General features: G+C 38.7%; 1 protein-coding gene across 1 annotated transcript in view; it reads right to left on the bottom strand.

Annotated features, from left to right (window-relative positions):
• The window catches only part of LOC149554580 (DHHC-type zinc finger family protein), a 79745-nt gene that overhangs the window by 43474 nt on the left and 9806 nt on the right, over positions 1-26465 (bottom strand). Inside the window, exons 3-7 of the mRNA XM_089828633.1 lie at positions 14116-14190; positions 13922-13996; positions 13595-13837; positions 13335-13368; positions 2350-2459 (exon numbers count right to left, since the gene is read on the bottom strand). Coding sequence (XP_089684759.1) covers positions 2350-2459; positions 13335-13368; positions 13595-13837; positions 13922-13996; positions 14116-14190 — 537 coding nt within the window. The remainder of the gene's footprint in view (positions 1-2349; positions 2460-13334; positions 13369-13594; positions 13838-13921; positions 13997-14115; positions 14191-26465) is intronic.

Here is a 26465-nt window from a genome sequence, read left to right as displayed (position 1 = left end):
TGATTTTGTAATGAGCTATATTGGGATGGGAATTGTCAAGTTTGGTTGGCTTTGCTGTGAGCCTAGGCTTCAATGGCTTGTCGGCCATGTACATAAGCTTTGAGCATTCCACATCAGACTCACAAAGAGCTTTGCAGTTTTGCATCTTTGTATTTTGCTATTTTTACTATAACAAAAGGGAGTGTACCCAACCCCGCAATTTATCAATAGAAAAGACACATATTAATAAATGAAAATACTTATCAAAGCCGGAGAAAACCAAGAAACATGTCTAGTCATGTTTAAAGTGTACCTAGAACTAAAACCATACCCATGCCCAAGCAATTCAAAAAGCCAATCAAAACAGCATCAACATAGATCAAAATAGTGAGTAAAATGTTTGGGTTAAAAACAAAAAATAATTTTATACACATACTTAAAAAAGGGATGCTTTATTCTTGTCAGCATGTGGGTTTTTGTTTATCAAGTCCTTTAACTTTGTTTGTATAACATGTTTTTCACTTTTCCCCTTGTTGTTTTCAGACAATGAACAAGACTTAAATCTCTTGACTTTGCATGCATGGCACTCTTACAAAGATGGGTTTTCAATAATGTTATATTTCATGTTCTAATTCTTACTTAACAACTTCGAGAGGCATGGACCTTTTATATGGTTTTAAGATCTTGCTCCAGTTCTGGGAATTTTCTTGGGCATTTTAATATATCTTTCTTGAAATTTCATTTGCTTTGGACCTCAATCTACACCTTGGCTCACTTTGTTTTATTCAATTTGCATCTTTGTTTTATTCGTCCAATTATGCCTTTTGTTTCTATCCTAGGCTTCAAATTTTCATACAAGTGTGCATTTTTTGTGGAATATCAACCCTTCCAAGTCTTCAAACTCTTCGATCAAAGGTATCGTCTTCCACAGTTTTTAACATCAAAATGCACCAGGTGTCTTTAATTGTTTGTATGCTGAATGATTCAATTGGGATAAGTTCTTCAGGAAAAGCAAGGGCCATTCCCAGCCAATTGACACAATAAGCATTTCCTCTGGGATTAAATGAAAACTTTTTGGCATTGTTATGTTGTATGTGTGGATATACTAAATATGAACCCAAAATAAGCCTTGCAAAATCGAAAGGTTAAAACAGCCATGCATGAATCATTATTACAACTTATTACACATATTCAATGGTTGTACGGGTAAATGTTTCTTCCCCATAATAGGTCAAGGGGTGTTCCTTTATTGAATTCTATACATTGCACAAAGTAATTTTGAATTTGTACTCTCCAATCTTCTTTTGTGACAGTTGACTAGAAACTCAATGACACTGTGAGTAAGCATTAATACCTGATGAGAATTATAATTAAATATTTGGACTTTAAATCACTTTCTCACACTCCTTGGCATGCAGTAATATTTCTAACTTTATTATAATTACTTATACTAAAACTGTGCTTTTTGCTTTTACTTATACTGTACCTTGAAAGATAATTAAAAGGCTGCCAAAAAGTGCAACATGCACAATCAGTGATTCTGTTTTCAACTGTCTTGCTTTGGAAGATTGTAGCAATAAAACAGATGAAAGAGGAATTATCTAAACTTAAAGAGATCAAAGTTTCAGTCCCCATCAGACCAAACATTAGCAATTGGATTGAGGACCCATGGTTACATGATTCTCTTACATGGAAGTAGATTATTGATACAACAGAGGGATTTGAGGCTTTAGATGGTTGCAGAAAGCAGAAACAGCACAAAGGGCAGTTCTTTTGCAAGATAATGCCATGGGTATATTGGGGAGAAGTTTCATCCCCATTGCACTGCTCTGGGAACATACTCATCCCCAAAATGTAGTGTTTTAGGATTTTACCTTTAAAAACAGGCACACATCCCATAGAACACATTAAATTTTGATTTCAAAAACCATTAGTTGATATAAACTATCCTTGTCTTGGGAATGTTTGATAGGTCAAATTCATGCAAATTTTTAACTACTCAATATGTACCATGTAATAAGAATTCTGAGTGATCACAAAGCTGTCAAAGTATAAATTTCTGAAGCAAAGGGGGCAAAGAAAAAGATGTTTAGTCACCTCATGCATTGTCTGCTAAAGATTCACAAATGAAACACTGAAATCTCTTATGCAGTTGACACAAATTTTGGAAATCACCATTTACAAAATTTACAGTAAACGTTAAAATGTTAAGTAAATGTTTTTCTTTTGCACTAGAGTGTAGACTATTCTCATCAAACAAACATGGCTGCGAAAATTAAATATATTACTGACAAGTTTAACAGAACAAGTAATCTCCATTTTACTCTTACAATTTGGACCATATGAAGATTCTTGAAGAGAGAAACTTACCAAAACCTGCAATGGTTGCCTTGACCTATACATGTCCCCAGCCAAACACAATGATGATCAAATCGGAGAACACATTTTTCACAGTCATGGCAATGTTTTGATCTCGGAGGCTGGGAACAAGTAAAGCAAACTATATCATGAACCTTGAAATGTAAATGCAGCTTGAATAAAACATTCTTCACTGTGAGCTACTACAGACTACAAATAAATTTTAAGGTAATCAAGAACATAAAAAGCGTACTGACACATAAACATAATTTATCATTAACAAATAATAATGAATATCCAAGAGCTGCCTAAAACAGATCTTGATTCCAATTGCATTTCAAATATCATTCAAGTATTGAATTTGTAAATAAAGAGCTTTCCATTTGCAACTCGGGCAATTTGCTCAAATGTGGGTAATTATACAAAGATCATTATACTCAGTGGGCATAAATCTAGAGACAAATATCAACAAAATATTATATTTCATCCTGATTTCAAAAGAAATATTGTGATATCCGTAAGTTATCAACCAGAGGTAAATATATTATTATTTTAATTATCTGGTTATTGAATAAACATGTCCCATGAAGGGACAAGTCTATTCATTACCTATTCTCAATACAAATCTAAGAGACTGTTGCACTTGGTACGCATAACAAATACATAGCAGTGCTATTACATTTACAGTGGTCTTAAGAAAACTAACAAAAATGACCACTTCTGTACATTTGATTGCCTGTGCATTGACACCCAAATACTATAGCACCCAATATACTGATCTTCCAAGAAGGCTACCACCATATAGAGACATAAGAGTGTCTGATGGATACGAGGCAACATTCAAAGACTCTTTCCTAATGATGATATGCGAGATTTGATTACAGATGACTTCATATAGGTTGTGGATGCAAAAAAAATAAGTAATGATGCTCTTTGTCATCAATTTAAGAAGGATGCTCATAGTTGGTGGTACCTCCATGACCAAAGATTCCAAATGTTGCAGCCCCTTGCAATCAAAGTAATATCACTAGTAAGTTTAATTTTAAAAAAATTGTTACTAGTTTCCTTTGTCTAAAAAAATTGTTATTAGTTTCCTTTGTCTTCATAAATTGCGAGAAATTCTAAGATTCAATATACATAATTTAAATTTTATTTTAATTGTTTACATGTCATGTCCTCATAGATTACTAGTTCATCCGTTTCAGGGAGAAATTGGAGCACATATTCTTTCATCTATTTAGTGAAGCGCAATAGGTTGCAATCAAAAAGAGCGGAGAACTTGGAATTTGTGCATTACAACTTAAACGTCTCCTCTCGCACAAGACTAAAGAATACAAAGAAGGGGAGACAAAGATGTGAATGTAGACGCAAAGTTGGCAGACTTGGATGTCTCTGCTTCTCAGCGTACAATTGAAGACTTTGAAGATTTTGATGCCCATACTATTGTTGTTGCTGATGATCCCATTGGCCTTAGCTATTGCTTAGTCAACTAATGCGGAAGGACTACGAGAAGAAGAAGAATAAGAAGAAGAAGAAGAAGACGATGAAGATGAAGATGAATATTAGAATTTTATACATTATGATTACTTGAAACTTAACTTGAAACAATGATACTTGAAATTGTTGTTATGATTCGTGGATCATCATTTAATAATGTTTTGAATTTGAATCTTTGATGTGAAACTTGAAAATTGAAATATATGATGATATGATCTTGATTCATGATGCTACAATTACATGTTTAAAGTTTATGCCTATGGTGTTTTTGTTGTTAAAATGATTAAATCGTGTGATTTTATGATACTCTATGCTTCTAGGCTTCATAAATATGTATATATATAATTTTTTATAATTTTCACATGTTTTTGTACGAACAAACCCAAAACTCTTTCCAAAATTGTCATTCCGGCGAACCGATTCTTCAAACCCGTATTTCAAATCGAACTCGAACTAGTAACTAAGGAAATAAGAAAACAAATGATTGTTAACTCTTAACAATCAAGTAAGATGCCTTAGTCACAGTGTGAACACAATGTTGCACATATACAAAACTTACAATGCTTTAAAGGCCCGTTTGGTTGCAGGAATAGGAATGGAGCAGAGGAATGCATATTGGGAATAGGAATGGCTATTCCAATAACATCTATTTTTTGGAATGGGTATAAGCTCATTTTAGAGGCAAAATGGGAATATGTATTCCTATTCTCTATTCCAATTGACGAACCAAACGGAAAACAGAAAACGTATTTCAAATTTTATATTCCTATTCCAGCAACCAAACGAGCCCTAAGATCTCACAGATACTACAAACAATGAAATGAATTTACACAAAAAAATCGATCATATGCCCAAATCATTTATTGAAACAATCTCCAACATATACTCGACTCATATAATTCTACTTAAATAGCTATCATTCAAAGTTCTACACACGGTAAAACACAAAGCAAGTGTCGTCATACACAAAATGGGATCAATAACAAGTATCTCTTGACCCCAACAATATTTTGCTCTACGCTTGAATACACATCAAAACATACTTTTCTCTACACGAGCATGATGTCATTGGGAAACCAAATCACCACTTCAAACATACTAAGCACCTCACAGCAAATTACAAATCAACTGTTCCATACCAACAATTATGCAAACACTTCCATTTATTAAGCCTTCAACATGAACCTATGGAAGCAAATTAAAGAGAAAGTCGTTTACAATATAACTATTGTTGGCAAGCAATGTTATCTCCATGACACTTTAAACCCAATACAATATCATTGATAACAGTTACTAAAGAAGAGAGTCGTTCCCCTCTATCAGTTCAAATACAAGAATAGTAAAGAGAGGATGAACTGCAAAGATAAGATGAATTTTCAAAGGAAAAGGATCATTGCAAGGCAACGAGAAGAACCTAACACATGAAATAAGAAAAAGGATCACTTTAAGGCATGGCAATTTAAGGAAAGGCTTAACATAGCCAAAACTGAGACTTGAGAACAAGCAAAATTATCTATCAAGAAGATTGCACAACCATTACAAGTAAATGATGTCTCCTGAAGCTATTCAAAACATTAACAGGATTAGGATAGGAGATATGGATTGAAATTCTCATTAATTCTTAAATTGGCATAGTCTATTCATGAATCGGGAACTTCAAAAAGTGGGGAATTGGATCTATGGTCTTAAGATTAAAGGATTGGCAAACTTTCCTCATGCTTTGGATCAGACTTTTCAGCTTGAAGTGGAATGGCAGCACGTTCAACTTAAAATGGATAGGCATTTCAACCTAGAGGTAGATAGGAATTTGTGCCTTAGAGGAGAAATGGTAATTTGGTAGAGGATTGAGGGTTTGGATGACGTTTAGAATGTCAGAACTTTCCTCATGTCAAAGATTTTGCAACGTTGAGGAGACCAAAATCCCTGCCAAGATCAAAATGCCAACATTTCTTCTCTTAGATTTTTGTCTTATTTCCTCCATACCATAGGCAAGCTTTTATGCATCCAAGGGATAGAAGAATCCCCACAATGGCTAAAACTCCGCTATTTTTTGTATATGCTTCGTTGTTTTTACATCTTAGGGGCAATTCTTTATGTGGCCAAAGAATTATGGAATTCATGACGTAGTCAAAATGTCAACCTTTTCTTCCTTGGATGTACTCTACAAAAATGCAAAGTGTTTGGGGTGGACAAATTATCATATGAAGTCCATGACCATTCCACATGCCCATACTTCTTCCTTAGTCGCAATTTTTCCTTTTATTTCCCTTAATTCTTCCATAAGTTTGTTGATTAATACGTTCATTCCAATAATGCAAAGTCATGACAATTCAAATACTTGGTTCATTCCATGCTTACCTTTTCAATCCCTTGATTCTACCCTATCTTAGTTTTAAAGCAGAGTTCTAAAAACTTGGTCCAAAACCCATTCCTCTATCATTTCATCAATTCCAAAAGAGATCTTAGGTATTCTGATGACTCTCAATCTCCATTAATGCTTTCTTGCTAAAACCTAAGCAAACCTTGAACCGTAGCTGGCCTAATCTCTGCAATGCAAGATACAACCCAGTTTTCCCAATTCTCTTATTTGAAACATTGTTCACATGTCAAAACCCAGGCATGCCTTTTTCTCATAATTTTCATTAGCTTTCAATATGAAGAATTCATTAATATCAATGTGATCATATATTAATGAAGGGTGTTCCCCTTAAAATCATAAACTCATAATGGAAACAAAGAAACAACAGCACATGCAAGAACAAAATATGGACTTCTTATTTGTGCCGCAAATGCAGAATTACAAAATTCTTAAGTACAATATGCTAACCCACGTAAGTGCCTTCATTATAGTAATCTACAAAACTAAGTTGCGAACTACCACCCAGTGTTGTTCTAGACAATGTTTGGGCCTCTCTTAAATAGGCAATTTTATGTCGCCCAAGAAGGTCCTAGACATTGAAACTTTATACCTCGGGCCGACAAACCCTAACAATACATATAGAGTTGGCCAAATACATCTTTAACAATTATTTTAAATATTTTAGGTAGCCCAACTTTGAAAGGTCATAACTCACAAACCATTGCTCCAACTGGCTATTATAACCACTTTTTGAAAACGTCAGCTCCTGATCTACAAGCTCTAAACAATGCTAGCGCCTTTCCTTCAAGTTTTTGGACCTCATTTGGGCACTCTAAGGCCTCCAACGGTGAGCATAAAGATTTTTCTGCAAATTTTTCCACTGAAAATCCGCAATAACTCCTCTGATACTTACGCTTGAGCAATGAGATTTTTATGGTTGTAGAAAATGAGAACATTTTGAGCTCATATGACAAACCTACTAAAAATAGTTGTTGTCGATAGAAGTTGTAGCCGACAGGGTGTTGTCCTCAGTAAGATTTTGTAGCCGATGGGCCGACGGGTTCATGTCATCGATAAAGATTTTGGCCGATGGGTAGATTAGGATTGTTTTGTCGCCGACGGACCCCTTCGAAAAGGTTCGGCGGAAAGTATTTATACCCCGTCTAGGATCATTGTAAATCATCTTACCTGATCTTATCTTATGAAGCATTATGTAATCTTTGGGCATATGCGAATAAAGGAGTATTGTGGTTGTTCTTATTCGTTGTCTGTGTGCATCAATCAATTAATCTATGCGGTAAACATTTGGCATTGTTGGCCTATCAACTTAGAAGGAGGGAGGAATGAAGCTTAATGCCAAATCAGCTTAACAAGGATCAAAATAAGATAAAGGGAAAAGATGGAATTCATACTACGCAAGAAAATTTAATTTTGGCATAGCAAGCCGAACGCAGAAGGAGGCTCCAAAAGATTGCTGACGGACACAGAAGCGCGGAAGAATTCTTGGAGGAGACTTGGCAGCAAGTGGAGTTGGTGGTAGAAGCCAAGAAGAAGTTTTTGAATTTGTATTAGCCAAGGGAAGAGAATCCAAACGGAAGGGAATCGACTCGCACGGCTCGAAGTGCCAAAGGAGCAGGAGTGTGGAGTGAACTCTTCGTCCGGGGTACACTTCCGCAGGGGACAACTTCAGAATATCCTTCTTCACCAAGGTTTGCAACTGTTGAGACCGCCAGTGTGGGGGAGCAGACTGCCGGTGTCGAAGAACAGTCCGTCGGTGTGGGAGTGCAGACTGCCAGTGTCGGAGAACAGTCTGTCGGTGTGGGAGTGCAGACCGTCGGTGTGGGAGAACAGTCCGCCGATGTGGGAGAACAGTCCGCCAGTGTGGGAGTGCAGACCGCCGGTGTGGGAGAACAGTCCGCCAGTGTGGGATTGTAGATCGCCAGTGTGGGAGTGCAAAGCCACGTTATGGGAGTGAACAGCGTCGATGTTGCAGGACCGAACAACACCCTTGCACAAAATCTAGTGGTAATGGCAGGACCAAAGGAAAAGTTGCCGAAATTCGATGGTGATGGTACAGTCGACCCCATCCGACATTGCAAGATATGCGAGACGATTTGGAGGGCAAATGGCATAACAAATACAAACGAATGGGTCTGGCAGTTTCCGGCAACCCTACGGAGTGTTGCAATTGATTGGTTCGCCAATGCGAATCCCCAGAACTTAACCACTTGGGATGACCTTAAGAGAGTTTACAGCAGAATTTCAACTACTCCGCGACGACAATGAAATTGTAGCAGAGATATACAATATGAAGCAAGGGAAGAATGAAACTATCCGTGTCTATGCCAAGAAATTAAAAGATTTGATAAGTAAAATGGAAAATAAGCCGGCGGACGGACTACAAAAAAGATGGTTCGTGGAAGGCCTACGCCCGAAGTTGCGGAAGAAGATGAAAATTGTGCCGCCGTCATCATACACAGAAGCATACAATAGAGCGATGAACTTGGAAAGCGAGCAGAGGATGAAAAAGAAGAAGAATAGTTCCTCCGACTCAGATGACGATGCGTCCTCGGGAGAAGATAGCAGTGATGATGAAAACAGTAGCAAGAAGGTCCAAGCCCTACAGAAGGACATGATCCGTATGATGAAGGAATCTAAAAACATGCAGAAGGAGAGAAAGGGAAGTGAGCTGTGGTGCACGGAATGTAAGACGAAAGGTCATACTAAAGGGTCCTATCCAAAAAACCAATTTTGCGAGATTTGCCAGATCATGGGACATTCCATAAAAGAATGCCCCTTCAATATGAAAACCAGAGGACATCAACAAGTGCTCCTGGCACAGGCAGCTTCCATGTCAGGAGGGAACGGAAATACAAACATTGATGGTGCCACTTCGGGTGAGTACAGGAATGATAGCAGAGGGCAAAACAACAATAACAATGCGAACAATAACAATAACAATGGCAACCGAAGTCAAATCCAGTATGATGCAAACGGACGGCCGATCGTTCAATGCCGAGCATGCAATTTGTGGGGCCACTTCGCCCGAGATTGTACAATGACGAACACACCGAAACTGTTATGCATATGGTGCGAACCCGACAATCATGAAGATGCCAAGTGCCCGAAGTCTGGAGTCAACTTGATCACTGTCGGGACAGATGAAGAAGAGGTTTTGGTGATTACGCAGAGGCAAGCAAAAGAGTACCCGAACCCAGCAGAAGAAAAGAGGAAATTTGGGGAAGCACGGGCGGAGATTGAAAAGGCATCACAGGCAGAAACATCTCAATTGAAGGACACCATCGGCACTTCGGCGAGGAATTTCGTTGAACAAAACATTGTACGGCAAATTTTACAAACGGAGGTACCAGTCAAGATAAATGATTTGCTTCTTACGATGCCTCAGCTCTGGTCCGCTCTCACAATTTTTGTGCCAATTCCTAAGGTATCGGGAGAACCAGGTAGAGGGAAGGAAATTGCCACAGGCGAAGAAGTTCCAATGTTGCTAGCGCTCACATTCGAACGGCATCCGGCAGTCGTCGAGATGGGGATCCTCGAACATGTTCTCACAGACACAATAGTTGACACCTCGAGGAAGCTGGGACAACTGACGTTGTGGCCACCTACATTCCAATTGTTGACAGCAGACCAACAAGGCATTAAACCTCCCGGCGTTCTGTTGGCACAACCGGTGAGGATTGGCACACAACCATTCCTGCTTGACTTTGTCATGATCCCGCTGAAGAGAAAAGGATACGACGCCATTCTAGGCCGCGGATGGCTTATTCAAGCTAGGGTTAAACATGACTAGAAGAAAAACACTTTGTCACTTGAAAGCAAAGGGAGAAAATTCGTCATTGATTTGCACACCCAGATGGTGGGGGAAGAAGCTTTGTCCTCAGATTTTGAAGCAGAAGATGAAGGGAGGCAGCGTATGGAACCAGATCAGGAGGGAGTCCTACGGTTGGAAGGAGGATCAATAGACGACGATTTGGATTCTGTCAATGATCTTTACCACTGGCAGATAGAGGACTACGAACTCTTTCCAAGTTGTAATATGTTAAGAGTGGACGAAGGTGAGAAAGAAGAGGAAAATGAATGTCCGAAAGAATACAGAGAAGTGGAAGAAGGAAAGGCGGTTATGGCTGAAGCTGAAGGGAAGAACATACAGTACGAACCCAAAAAAAGGAAAGATCCCATAGTACGACTGCACAAGAAGAAAAGATTACGACGAACCACTAATCTATTAGAAGGGTGCCGGCAGCAGGGAAAACACATTGTACGGTCTGCACAGGAAACAAAGAGAACAAGCTCAATAAAAACTTCAGCAATACAGAGTGAAGGTTCTAAAATCAAGAATATAGTTGACGACAAGGAATGGCAACCGACAGAATTCATGGTACGTGGCGTTGAAGGCCTAAGCGAAGGGTTGTATAATCTGAACAAACTCAAGCAAAAGTGATTGTAGGCACAATGGGCCACTGATCAAGATAATGAGGATTGTCCATTGGTTGTGTTGGACTCCATAAAGAGGCATCCAAAGAAGCGATCACCCAAGGTTCAAATGCGAGGGAGGGATATAAGGGATTCTTCTAAGGGGGATTCAAAAGGAGCCCTTTTTAGAAAAAGCGTCTCTTCGATTATTGGGAAGAAGCGCTCCAGAGCTCAATCTGTGGTTCAATGCACTTTGAAAAGACAGGCTACGGGGATAACTCAAGTGTATGATTACGTTCCGATGCCGGATAAGATCGTGCAAGTTTCTGGGAAGAGAGTTTCGCCAGGAAGAAGAAAAAAAAAAGAGCAAAAGTGGTCCCGTGGACACTAAGTATCTCGTGAGCTCTAGCCGCGAACACTGCCCCGCGAGCACCGCCAACGGACACTGACTGTCCTGCGGGCACGGTGTCCCACGGACACCTTTGCTACGAAATGTCCTTTGCTGCGGAAGGAGACCCACAGGAAGCCTTTTGTTCTGGAGAGGGAGAAGAAGATTGCAGTACATCGGTAGACACAGAAGAAGGGTGGTAGGAGGTTTTCAAAAAAGCAAAAAAAAAAAATCAACAGATTCAAATTGTTCGGAATTAGTAACGCATAATGCCAAAGAGAATGGAAAACATCAAATGATTGCCAGAAAGAGTGTGGAATCAGAAGAAAATTGCGGAAATGTTGTGTTCCATGCAGTTTTGTGTGGGTTTCAGAGTGCTAATTTGGGCATTGCCCCAGGACCCTGTGGGGGCACTGCCCCTCGACCCCGCTGGGGGCGTTGCCCCTAGACCCCCAGTTGTTGCAGATATCAGTCGTGGGAAGTTTGACCAGTTGATGAGACCTAGAGCTCCTGCAAGCATGGAGTGTCTATATACCAAAGGCACTTGGAGTGGGTGTTGGACATGAGGCTGTCTTGGTGGATGCACAGAGAGCTCGGGAGGAGTTGATCATCCAGTTGAAGGCAGTTCAGCGACGCTTGACTCAGGTTACCCAGCAGTTGAAAGCAGAGAAAGCGGCACGGGTGGCTATCAAGGTTAACTTGATTAAGGAGACAGTATGGTGTTCACAGAGGCTACAGATGCAACACATTTTGGAGACCAGTTAGTGTATTTTGTTTTGGATATGTTGTAATTGTATTTTGTAATTGTCGTCCAGAGACGACTTTTTCTTTTGGGGGGGATGATGTCGTCAGTAGAAACTATAGCCGACAGGGTGTTGTCGTCGGTAAAGATTTTGTAGCCGACGGGCCGACGAGTTCATGTCATCGGTAAAGATTTTGGCCAACGGGTAGATTAGGATTGTTTTGTAGCTGATGGACCCCTTCGGGAAGGTTCGGCGGAAAGTATTTATACCCCGTCTAGGATCATTGTAAATCATCTTACCTGATCTTGTCTTATGAAGCATTATGTAATCTTTTGGCATGTGCGAATAAAGGAGTATTGCGGTTGTTCTTATTCGTTGTCTGTGTGCATCAATCAATTAATCTATGCGGTAAACAATAGCTAGTTCCCATAAATAGTAACCACCCTTCTACTAGTCCTTGTTAAAATAGAAAAGAGAGAAGATAAAATATTTTTGGGTGATGCAAGATTGCTCTTACACCCAAAATGCTCTTGCATCATATACAAAATGACAATACTATTTAAATTTTGATTTTTTTGCACTAAGGTTGCAGCTACACACTTAGTTTTACATATTGCATTTAATTGTGAGAAAAAAATTGTCCACACTTGTGGCCATTACAAAACATTTGTAATTGGTTTGAGACCGCAAGGCAAATCCACTACAATATATCACTTTATGGGCATCCCTTCATAAATAGAGGATTCATAACCAAATCAAAAACCTCTTGAATACAAAATGATCACATCACAAAAATCTCCACTTTTCATGAAATCCACTTGGATCAGTTGAAAATCCTATAGAAATTATCAATGGAGGCTCCAAAGCAGATGAACTGGATGTCCAGACCTGAAATGTCAAGATTCCTCATTTTATTTTGAAAAATCTTTTCAAAAGCTTTTATTCATTTATGGAATAGCTCAGAATAATAGGTGGTGTTAGTAATCATTTAGTGATGATCTGCTGAACAGCAACGGCTTAGGCTATCTATAATTTTGTTTACCAAACAAATAAAGAAACATTTTATGAGGATCCCGAGTACAAAGAGCAGGAACAGTGATATTGGCAGACACACATTAGATGCACATTCCTTATTAGAGCTATATAGGTCAGCAGAATCTTTCCTAACTGTTCCTGAATCGTTGTATACTGTGGGGTCATAGAAACACCAAAAACCGTATTGGTGACAAACTATAAGTTTTTCTTCAACAATCAAAGCAAACTAACATCACAAACATTTATGGAAGTGGCTATAATTTGCAGCTCACAAAATTCCTAATAAAAAAAATTAAATAATTAAATGAAACATTTCTTTCAAAAAAATTGCAATACAGACATCGTGCTTCCATGTCATGTTTCTCCTTCAAGAACTCAAAATATATTATTATTCATTTTAGCTAATTCCTCTAAACAAGAACTGCATAGAACTTTAGAATTCTACATGGATTTCATTTTCCCATATGCTTTCCTATTATAGCTTGATTGTGGCATGGCCTTAAACTCTCAAAGAAACAAATAATTAATTTACTGAGATTACCTGCCAGCAATGACAGTAAGCGCATGTTGAACTTCTGCAAGCAACCACGGATTTGACACATATCATCAGCTATTAAAGGAAGGAAATTTCAGAAGTAATTATAATTCAGTAGCTGCCAATATCCCATACTAATCAGAGTAATTATTATTAAAACAGATAGCAGTACAATTGCAACACAATTATGCAGAGCCGAAAATATTGGATGATGTTGACCTGTTTTTAAGCAGGAAGAAATCAAGGGACAGACAAAGCCAACTTGCCTGCTTTGATGTGAAGCCGATGTGATCATCTCTTCCTTTAGTTTAAACTGATCTTGTCCTTTGCCCCGGGAACTTCCATAAATAATAGTTCTATTATGAGGAACATCTATGGGCAATGAAATTGCCTCTCCATGTAGCTCACCCTGAGCTGGCCCTTTGCCCTTGTCAGTTCCATAAGTAGTAGTTCCATAACCAGGAGGATTTACAGACAAAGTCATTTTTGCCTCTTTACTTGATGCAGAGCTGTCTTTCAAAGCCATGTAAGAGCTCAAATTACAAACAGTTCAAAGGCAAATAGCATTTTATGTTCCAAACCTAGAGCCTTACCTGGAAGTGAAATCAATTCCATGTTTCATACCAGCTTCCTCTTCATTATTTCTATTCAGCACTTCAAGAACATACCTATGTACAGACGATAATTTAATTGAGAGAAACTGATTAAATTCACAGATTCAGATTTGTTAAAATTTCATGTATTTTAAATACCTATAACAAAATGAAGAAAAGAGTTCAATTCTTACCCAGGAGGTGAGTTGGATGTATAAAAATACTGAAAGAGACTAAGGATGAGCAGCAGCAAATACAAAGTAGTGTACCTGAATACAAACAAAACTAATAATAGACATAAGCATTTAGCAAAGATCTACTTGAAACAAATTAATTGTCTTATTATTTGTTTCTAAATGAATTTCCACACTATATCTCTTACATCTCACAGTATATGTGCTTGACAAACTTTAAAAGATTATTTCAACTGCTCTAGATATATAGGGTTATAACCATTTCCTCTCTAAATTCTCATGTTCTGTAGAATGGGCACAAAACAAAATATTGAATACTTAGAAGGTTGTTAGATGGGCCAAAAACAAAGGCAAAAATAAGCTGCCCCACTTTCATAAAATTATTTAATATTGTAATAGAAAACGGAGGGCATGGTAAAATATAGAGTAAACTCAATTTTCATTACTTGAGAATTGTTGTGGGATCCATAAAAGCTGCTCATTTTATGTAATATCCTCCCCTGATTTGAACTTTGACTTGTAGAAATTTAACTTAAGGAATATTGTCAAACACTTTGTATGCAAACTCATAAAGCTGATTTCCTCAATAAATTGCTTTCCAATGAGTAGATTTACGAACAACTATGAAGTGACATTAAAATGCATAATACACATCATAACATTTTCACAAACACTTGGCACACATTCAACAGTATATGAAAAATCTGGAAACTCTTTCAATCTGCTGATAAAAGGGTGATTTTTAAATGTAGATGTGCACTTACAGCTGCCTTAAAGGCTGCAACAACTATTCAGACTTGTATTCAACAATTATTATGCAAAGTATCAAAATTTGACAGAAGAAACCTGGAATTAGTTGCCGTAGTATTTTGCAGATGTAGTCGGCAGCCCTCCAAACTTCTAATCAACCGGAAAAACAAGTAAACTTGATACCAACACTGTTCACACCGTACTGTAGCAAAATACTGTTCATGCCAACTATAGCAAAATACTGTTCATGCGGCACTATAGCAATAACTAACTTCAGATCTGCACCTCAAACCCTTGTAAATTTCTTTATGCGAACGCCCCAAATGAAACCCAGTGTGTTTCTTGAAGTGAAAACACCCTTGATCCTCCTGACTGTGTCTTCCAACAGCGAAGAGAATGCTAGCAAAGAGGGATTCCGTCCTCGAAGCCCGATAATCAGATATCCAGCAACATAACATTAATCTTCATCCAAGCATACAAAAAAAAAGCTCTTCCATTTCTTTTATAGTGTTCTCACAAGAGCTCAATCCTTCGTTTTCTCAATGTGGGATAAAACATAACTCCCTTTATGTACCTTATGTCTCCAATGTGTTATAAAAATAAAGGGAACTCTTTTAATTTAAATATTTCCCACAAACTATAGTCTATGCATTAATAAAGTTAAATATTTAAATTTAACTTTATAAAATGGCTTTATCAATGCATAACAAATCTTATCAATGATAAATAAGTTTTCCTGTCGATTTTAAACAATTACCATCGACATACCACTGTGACTGAATGTCCGGCCATGTCCAAGATGACTTACTATAAATAGTAATTATGCCCAAAGTTGCCCCAGAACCCCTCAGAAAGACCTGCAACTGAAACTGTCTAGGCCAAATGGCCTCTAAGCCCCTTTAATGTCCTAGTTAGCCTACGGGACTGTGGCGAAATAGGCTAACGACAACATCATGCTATGAATGCTAGAAAGGGGACATTACATTTTAAGTGTGACAAAAGAGATGTAAGGAGCTTTTTCACAACCATCTTTCTTTATACAGAGACAAAATATTGCCTATGTGATTGGAAATTTATTTTTGAGCAATTTAGGAACCACATGAAGTACATGGCACTACCTTTTCGCATCATAAATGTCAGACTAGAATAGCTTCAGATTCTGTGGGGAATGTATACTCATTTAAGCACAAAAGTATTTGCAACACACAATTTCTTTTGTTTTGGTTTTGAGGCAAGATAAAATTAATGAATACTAATAAGATTTTGTGAATTTCCCTTTCTTTGTTTCATCTATCTTTGGATGTGCTTAATTCTCAACATTATTCTTGGTGAATTGCACCATCTGAATAGACATATTTCTTAAGTCATTTGAACTGAATTTATATTTTTGCAAATTCTTCGCAGTTTGTGTTTTTCCTTTTTATCCTTCACACATGGGAAAATTTTCCCTAAATGTATCAATATAAAAAATCTTAATGCTTTCTCAAGATTCAAATGTAAGATGATTTACAACCCAAATAAATTTGAAACCATTTCAAATTTTAGATTCTGCAAGGGGGTGAGGAGGAGAAAATTTGGGATGATAATATTTCTTATATTAGATTTTTTTTCTAAATATCAATGTGTTCTGCTTCAGTAAGGAGGCATCAAATAAGATCTATGCTTTATTGTATGCATCGCCTAGAGGACAGAAACTACCCACCTCATTAGCATACCAAAAATTTAAAAATCTTACAGTAGCATTATCAGTCAAGATTACAGACCATTTGAAGATGATTACAATGTTCTGTTGTTTGCAACATTCAACAGCAGTCGTGGTGAACTCATGCAAAGCAATCAAAAATTTCATTGACTAGAATACTCAAGAGTAATACTGCTATTTATAACTTCATATTATTTAATGGTCATTTATGCATTGTAAGTTAGTTAAGCACCTTTCAATTTTCTGCATTCTATATACAATCAATTCTTTTAGAAACATCGTCTTGTATCTCCTTATGTTTAAAGCCTTTCATCTCCATTATAAATACACTGAATTGCCATTTCATTAAAGAATATTATGAAAGAATGCATAGTCGACATTTAGTGTAACACTTTCCCACTAATAAGACACTGGCAATTGAGTGAAAGAAACTATTAGCCAATGCTAGCCAAACTCGAAAGAAGTTTGTGCAAGGTTGTATGATATACCAAGGGTACAAATCCAAATGCAGGAATCTAGGAACTAGTGCCTATATCCGAAAGACCATTGGAAGACGTAAGCATGGACTTTGTACTGTGATTAGCCCAAAATCAAAGAGGTAATAACTCAATTTTGTCATTTAAGTTATAGGTTTTTCATGATGGTGCATTTCGTTGCATAAAAAAGTCACAGATAGAGGAATTTTTTTTTCATGTGGTGAGATTGCACAGATGCTTAAAAAGTATTGTATCTAATGGAGATACCAAGGTTGTTGGCCACTGGCCACTTCCAATGGACATCAGTGGAAGCTGGGTACTAAATTGCTGTTCAGTTCAGTATATCATCCATAAATGGATGAACAAACTGAAGTTGTGATCTGAAGTGGAAACCTGTTAAGATGCATAGTAGAGAGAAATGCTGGGACAATGTAATTGGTCTTTGGCACAAGCTGAATTTGCATATGGTTATATGTATATGGGGAACACCATTTCAGATGGGGCATGGACATACTACAAGGGGTATCACCAAACTGTAATCACCAAGCTGTACAATGTGGCAGCTATGAGCATGAGAAGTGCTTAAGTTGAGGGCTTTATAGAATAATGATGGAGATATGTAATCAAGTATACGAACAGCTGAAGCAAAGCATAACCAAATGCAAAGAGAATTCTATCTGAAGAGAATGGGGGGCCTCTAACAAACTCGTACAGAAAATGATTGAACCATGCAATATTTGATTTTCACAAATTTCACCTGTTTTTAATGTTGTTGATCTATATCATTTTGATAATATTCACAAGGCAAATTCTCAATTTACGGATTGGAGCAAGTAGCCAAAAAAAATAAGAGAAGAAATTGTGGCAACATATACTTCAAAACCATCAAGATAAGATAAGATAAATGTATTATTGTCCAACAGGGGACCACATGAGCCTAAGGGACTGAAAATATGCAACAAGGCCACGGCGGTCAGCATGAACACCAAAAGGTGTCCAAGGAAAGAGCAAACAAGAAAGCAGAGTAAGCAGAGAACAAAACCGAAAAAGACAACCACTTAACACCCCTGAAAGATCCCTGATGGATCTCTTCTGCTGATCTGCTGTAAATTTATATTTTTAAATTTGTTTTCCTTGTTTATTAAAATTTTCTTGCAAAGTTGGACAAAAGTTGCAGAAGGGTTTGATAGTTTTGTATTTTTTATGATTTTCAATAAGTAATAACAGAAGTACAATAACATGAACCAGTCCAGAACATGTATTCCAAATATATTTAAAACAAAGTCGCTTCAAGCAAATTTTCTTGAATATATGCCTAATAAGTAACCAGATGAAGATTTATAATCATATCCGGATGAATACAACCAAGGACAAAGCCAACCTGAAGGCGTGAATGAGAAATATGAGCCCATAAAGAAGTTACGACTAGATTCCAGCTCTTCAAGTGCTACACGTGGAAAAGAATATGGCTGCCAGGCACGACCGTACAGCTGCAAAGTGCCCACACGTGGATAAAATGTCCAAACCCCAGCTAAAACTCTGACTCAATACTGCATTCCCCTGAAGAAACAATGCACAATCTCCAAGATGCTTCTGACTACTAAGAATCCAAACCACTGTTTTGGGGGCTACGTCCCAAACAGGCAAAGCAAGAGGGTTTGGCATCCCAAATGCTGAAAGCTCAATCAGTGCCCAAAACCCAAATCCAAAATGTAATATGTCAATAATACCTTCGAACTTTGTCTTCATCTCCTTATAACCCACCAAACTTAGCTCAAACCCTAAAAGTGTCTCCATGTGGCGTTGGGTTATAAAATAATATATTTCTCATTTTTAAAGTGGTGAAGTATCCAGAAAATGACCTTTTTCCCAATAGAAAGAAATCCGTTCACCGAAATGCTCCGAGTCAAAAGAGAAATATTTAGAAAAGTTCAAGACCTTTCCAATGAGCTATTACACCAAGGGATAAGCAATCCAGATGAGGCCAAAAACCCCTTATTACTCCAAAATGTCTATAACTTAGCCTTATTTAATTATTAAACTCTAACTTAGGAAATATTAAAAATATAACCCAAATAGCCACGAAATGCCCAACTGACATCACAAACCATAAAATCACCCTATCACCTATCTGTGACTGAAGCCGGAAATCAAGGATCCACTAGCAATCTCATCCCTAAAATCTAGGGATGCTCCTAAAATTTAGGAACCAAGCCCTATCCCTTTGAAACTGAACCCAAAGAATAATCTCATGGAGACCCAACCCTAGGCAAGATCATACCTCCTTAAAAGTAGGATCTGCCTTCTAAAAACAAGGAACGTCTCCCAACTGATCAATAACTGCCAAAACATCAAGTCCCCAACACTGAATAACCATATTGGGTCTCTATCCAACCTTGTCTCACATGTCTCTGCTAGACTGAGCTAAAAGAGGGGACATGACAGTCCTCCCCTCTCGGAGATGCTTGCCCACAAGCAATGAACAAACTCCTATTGCGTCACTCTGATATACACTCCTGGGTGTGTGAAATGAAGCAACACATCAAGGATCGCCCAATCAAATGCACTACATAGGATAATACCAGGATCCCACACTGGATGAGAGTGTCCCACAACCAAGGTGGTAACATATTGGAATCCCTATAAGACAAGGCGTCAAACAAAACAACACCCAGATTCCAACACCATCTGAACCAACACCCATCCATCAGGTATAAATAGGGATAACTAGAAACCTCTATCATGCCATCTCTCCACAACCACTGTGATACCACCACAAAAGTAATAATCGTCCAAAGCATCATGTCTACTAATACCCACATCATCCTGTAACCATGATCCCGAATGAAGTCTCTGTGATATAGATGTGATAGCCCATGTCGGAAACTTCTTGACATAATGCTGGATCGTTTGTTAGTCCCACCAACCAATCATCCCAAACTCCTGAGTTAGGTGCCTACAGTCAATAACTATATCCTCTGAAGATGGGATTACACTATCACAACACGGATAGTATAAGTCTTGCTTCAATATCCCCATAGCCTTATGAAGCACATGGAAATCTGCCATGGAAAATCCTCCACTATCCTGCTCATAAGTCATAAGAGCACTCCAATTGAGTGTAAATAACATCTGTCAAGTGACATCAAAGTGCTCAACCACTATGTCTACCCTCTTGTCATCAACCCTGAGTTGTCTAATCAAGCGATGAGGAGTCTGAAAATGATAGTTCTCAGGCATGTGTACTACCTCTGAATCTGCGCTATGGTAGAATACTGTGTCGGAGTCATGTACATCGTTGTAAGGAGTATCCAATATGCATTCACTAATGCATGTATCCTCATTTATAGTACTGCAACTTTGTACCTCTGAGACCACCTCCTCTATCAATGATGAAACTGTTGTCACCACACTATGCTCACTCTCATCAACTCCCCATGTGTCTACACATACAACCAAATCACGATCTTGGGATTCAGTGTCACTATGAGTACACACTACTCTGATTTCTAGGGTATGCTCTAAGAAATCAGACTCATCATGACATGAAGTCTCATCACCCAATGCCTCTGAAATCCCTGTTCGGATTATACTCTTGTGCAAACTCACAAAAATAATCCTGACCCTTTGTATTACTTGTTGTTCCATTCTTAAGTTGAATACCATCATCAACATCATTACCTCCATTTGAAATAAATGTTACCTCATGATTTGCACTGCTGTTGCAAATTTCAGAATAGGCCTCACACCTTGGTGTCACATTTCCAACATCTCTAATGGTTTGTCCCCTTATTGTAATCTCTTCCAATTTGTGACCAATGGCTTCTTTATTATCATTTAATATTTCTTTCTCTTTTTGCTGCTGAAAAGAGCTTGTAGATACCTAGTTATCATCTGCTTCAGGTACACCCATAAATTTTGTAAAGGAAAGGAGGTTTATCTCCTTAGGAAGAGAACAATACTGATGGTAGCTACTCATAACTGTTGTTTACCGTACTGGTAAAGAAATCAACACATACAGACAATGGAACAAAATAGTAGAATTATATTCGCATATGCCAGACATTACATTATGCTTGATAAGATAAGATCAATGATAGAAGATAGCAGATGCTTTACAGTGATCCCAAACGGGATATATATACTATCCGCCGAACCTTCCCGAAGGAGTCCATCGGCCACAATCATTATGTCCACTACAAACTATTTACCCGTTGGCTACAAAATACAAAACACCGACGACAGTCAATCCGTCGGCTACAGAAACACCGCCGGGACCATCCAGTCGACTGACACCATCCCCCCAAAAAGAAAAGTCGTCTCCTAACGACTAACAAAATTAGGAGACAACTTACAGACAACAGAAGAAATACTAGAGAGAAGGAGGCATCCCAGAAGAGTGTTGCTGGCGACGTAACTCATACACCTACTCTATCCTGATGCGGAGATCTGTCTGAATCTGGGAATTAACCTCGACGGCCTCCTTTAGAAAAAGCGCCACATCCATAGCCTACCTCCTAGCTAACTGCATCTCGTGCTCAACCGCATCCTTATCTCGGACCGCCGCCTCTGTACCTTGCCTAGCCACGTCCCTCTCCTGCACCGCTGCTGCCATATCTGCCAGTAGTGCCGCTCGCTCTACAGCCCATGCTGCCTGCTGGTCGGCCAAGTCGGCGGCTAGCTTCTGTCTAGCCTCACTCTCAGCTGTCAATGATCTCTCTGCTGCAACCTTGTCTGCCTCCCCACACCGACGACCATAGTAAACATCCTTGTACAATCCCACAATCTCATGTGCCAGCTTCATCATAGGGGTGTCACTGGGTCCCAACTCCGGCTCAGTAGCCCAATTTGCCAACATCTCAGTTGTCTCCACTGCTGGCCAACCCCTATCTACAAAACAAGTCTGAAATCGTCGAGGACAGATCCCACGGATATATGGGTTCCCGCCATCACAACTAAAGTTGGTAGAGAGGCGTTACTGGGTCCTGCGCTGTTTACTCCAACACCGGAGGTCTGCACTCCCACATCGGAGGTTTGCACTCCCACACCGGCGGTCTGCACTCCCACACCAGAGGTTTGAATTCCCACACCGGAGGGCTCAACAGCTGCGAACCTTAGAGAAGAAGGATCTTCTGAAGTTGTCTCTTGTGGAAGTGTATCCCGGACGAAGAGGTCACTCCACACTCGTGCGCCCTCGACACTGCGAGCCGTGCGAGTTGATGCTCTTCCGTCTGAATTGTCTCCCCTCGGCGAACACAAATTCGAGAACTCCTCCCGTGCTTCTTCCACCAATTCCACCCGCTGTCGAGTCTCCTCTAACAATTCTTCGGCACTCCGGTTTCCGTCGGCAATCTTCTGAAATCTCCGTCGACGTTCGACTTGCTATGCCAGAATTAAATTCTCTTGCGCAGTACGGGTTCCATCTTTTCCCTTGACCTTATTCTGATCCTTGCTAAGCTGATTTGGCATTAATCTTCATTCCTCCCACCTTCTAGATTCATAAGGCAACGGCGCCAAATATTTACCGTACTGGTAAAGAAATCAACGCATACAGATAATGGAACAAAATAGCAAAATTATATTCGCATATGCCAGACATTACATTATGCTTGATAAGATAAGATCAATGATAGAAGATAGCAGATGCTTTACAATAATCCCAAACGGGATATAAATACTATCTGCCGAACCTTCCCGAAGGAGTCTGTCGGCCACAATCATTATGTCCACTATAAACTATTTACCCGTCGGCTACAAAATACAAAACACCAACGACAGTCAATCAGTCGACTACAGAAACACCGTCGGGACCATCCAGTCGGCTGACAACTGCGACATTGAATGTCTTGGCGAGAGGCATCTTACTTGTACTTGTTAACAAAGATGAAACCTTAGAGCACCCATTTTTATTTCTAGCCATGGTAGGTTCCTGGTCTATTCCAAACCCTTGCCAAAATGAATTATCAAAACTTTATGGCCAACATCCAAATGTCAAAATGAATTATCAAAACTTTTTATCCAATACCCAAATGCCAAAAATGAATTATCAAAATTTTTTAGCCAGTACCCAAATGCTGAAATGAATTATCAAAACTTTTTAGCTAGTAACCAAATGCTTAAATGAATTATCGAGACTTTTGCTGAAATTTGTTGTGACAATTTCTCACAAACCCTACAGGCTAGCAGGATGTAAGCTCTAATACCACTGAAAGATCCATGATGGATCTCTTCCGCTGATCTGCTATAAATTTATATTTTTAAATTTGTTTTCCCTGTTTATTAAAATTTTCTTGTAGAGCTAGACAAAAGTTGCAAAAGAGTTTGATAGTTTTGTATTTTTGATGATTTTCAATAAATAATAATAGAAGTACAATAACATGAACAAGTTCTGAACATGTATTCCAAATATATTTAAAACAAAGTCGCTTCAAGCAAATATTCCTGAATATGTGCCTAATAAGTAACCAAATGAAGATTTATAATCATATCCGGATGAATACAACCAAGGACAGAGCCAACCTAAAGGCGTGAATGAGAAATATGAGCCCAGAAAGAAGTTACGGTCAAATTCCAGCTCTTCAAGTGCTGCACGTGGGAATGAATATGGCTGCCAGGGGTGACCATACAGCTGCAAAGTGCCCACACGTGGATAAAATGTTCAAACCCCAGCTAAAATTCTGACTCAATACTGCGTTCCCCTGAAGAAACAATGCACAACCTCCAAGATGCTTCTGACTGCTAAGAATCCAAACCATTTTTTTGGGAGCTACGTCCCAAACAGGCAAAGCAAGAGGGTTTGGCATCCCAAATGCTGAAAGCTCAATCAGAGCCCAAAACCCAAATCCAAAATGTAATATGTCAATAATACCTTCAAACTTTGTCTTCATCTCCTTATAACCCACCAAACTTCACTCGAATCCTAAAAGTGTCTCCATGTGGCGTTGGGTTATAAAATAATATTTCTCATTTTTAAAGTGGTCAAGTATCCAAAAAATGACCTTTTTCCCAATAAAAAGAAATCTGTTCACCGAAATGCTCTGAGTCAAAAGAGAAATATTTAGAAAAGTTCAAGACCTTTCCAATGAGCTATTACACCAAGGGATAAGCAATCCAGATGAGGCCAAAAACCCCTTATTACTCCAAAATGGCTATAACTTAGCCTTATTTAATTATTAAATGCTAACTTAGGAAATATTAAAAATATAACCCAAATAGCCACGAAATGCCCAACTGACATCACAAACCATAAAATCATCCTGTCACCTATCTGTGACTAAAGTCGGAAATCAAGGATCCACTGGCAATCTCATCCCTAAAATCTAGGGATGCTCCTAAAATTTAGGAAACAAGCCCTATCCCTCTGAAACTGAACCCAAAGAGTAATCTCATGGACACCCAACCCTGGGCAAGATCATACCTTCTAAAAAGTAGGAATTGCCTCCTAAAACCAAGGAACGTCTCCCAATTGATCAATAACTACCAGAACACCAAGTCCCCAACACTGAATAACCATATTGGGTCTCTATCCAACCCTGTCAGCCTACAAGACCCCATAATAAGCTAACTCACATGTCTCTGCTAGACTGAGCTAAAAGAGGGGACATGATCAAAGGTGAGAAGTAATCCAGCATCGAAGGATAACATCTTGGAATGAGTCGAGGAGCCACTGGGGGCAACGTAGATGCAGACAAGAAGAAAAAACTACTAAGAATTATTGGTCAAGTGGAAAAAATTGAAATAAGCCTGACAGGTTATTGCTTTCTCCAGCACCAAAAAAAACTCTTTATACTTCAGCTCTGATACCACTGAAATGACCCTAGCTATAAAGGTCACTAAATCCCAACATTGTACTGTGGCAATTCGTCAAATAGTTTGCAAGTAATCACTAAAGAACCAAATGCCTAAACTGAGACAATTCGTAAAAACACTTGTTTGAAATCTGAAACCGCACTTTAAGACAATGTTCTACAAATTTACCAAACTTCAACTATTAAATGGTTAAGGAAATAATGTCTCAATCGATTTACCAAATGTAATGGTAATACAATCTGTATTCAGGTTAATTATGTTACCAATCGTATAACAATGACTGAATGTTCCTTTCAAAGGATAGAAGCAACCTTTAAGAACCTGAAATTTCTTGACTCCGTGAACGAGAGCAAATGATAATCCTTCATTGCAACTCTCCAACGGGTGCCTGAAATGCCCGACCAGTAGCACTTGTGAAATTCCTCCACTTGTTGAGAAGCATTAGCAGGAAGTGCGCGAGGACCTTCAGGGATCCAGTACACCAGCATTACGTGTGTGCATTCTGCATGTTGATACCAAACTCTTCCTCCACGGATTCGGCCTGTAACACCGCTAATGGATGCGGCCCTGCCCTTCGCGATTTGGAGATTCCCAATCCCGCCTACCAGAATGGACGCAATTCGTGCTGACCGCCGTTTCCAGCCTGGTCTTCGCAATCCGTCGAGTCGGCTATATAAATACTCAAAGCCGATGAATCCAAAACCCCCCCTTGGCGACTGGTATGCAATCTTAGACAGAGATCTTCTCCCTTGGACCCATGTAGACGGTAGAGTATGCAATATATTTACAATTGTCTCAGTTTTTAATCGCTATAAGATGTCACAACTCGCACTGAGATCACCGCCTGTCAGATCTGGTGAGGTTTAATATAAAATGGCACCCGATTAACTCATTTCCGCCTACGGCTTGACCTTGAAAAATGACTGTCACCTCTGCTTGCGCTGTCACTGTGTCATATATTCTGACCGGTGTCTAAATGACAATTAATTCTGTTCTTGTTAACCTTCCTATATTGAATGCTGAAGATGTCGCCCTACTCCTTTCGCCACCTGAAATAATAAACCTTGCGAAAGCTTAAATCTACGAATATCAATTCTTAGAACTGATCCACCAAACTTGGCCTCAGGCCACAAATTTTGCCCTGATGAAATGACTGAATGTCACCTCCAATCTGCAATAATTCGGATGATATTTCACACCCTCAAAATTGCGTACCGATTGAGAGTTATCGTTCTCAATAGCCAACTGTGACAATTGTAGAAACCCTAGGTTCCACAATGCACTTGTGATTAAATCACAATCTGAAAATCAAAGAGAGATAATCAACTGCCTGATTCAAATGGAGCCCCGGGGTGCCTATTTATTCTTTTCCCTCCATCCTCTCCAGAGACTTCTAGAACCTTTTTGATCTTATCCCTCAAGTGACTTTATTAAATATTTTTATAATCCAAGTCACTTTATTAAATATAAAGTTATCTTTTAATAACTATTTATTTAATTAAAATAATTAATTAGTCGTCCTTGGACAACCATTAATTAAATTAATTAAATCGAACTGTCACCAAAAATTGGGGACATGACAAAAATAGAGAAGCAAAGAGTACAATGAATCC

Source organism: Cupressus sempervirens, chromosome 5, assembly GCF_028749045.1.
Source record: "Cupressus sempervirens isolate cs-2001-9-10 chromosome 5, ASM2874904v1, whole genome shotgun sequence".
Classification (NCBI taxonomy): domain Eukaryota; kingdom Viridiplantae; phylum Streptophyta; class Pinopsida; order Cupressales; family Cupressaceae; genus Cupressus; species Cupressus sempervirens.
Note: the sequence above shows the minus strand (reverse complement) of the source record. Positions and strands in the feature narration are given on the sequence as shown.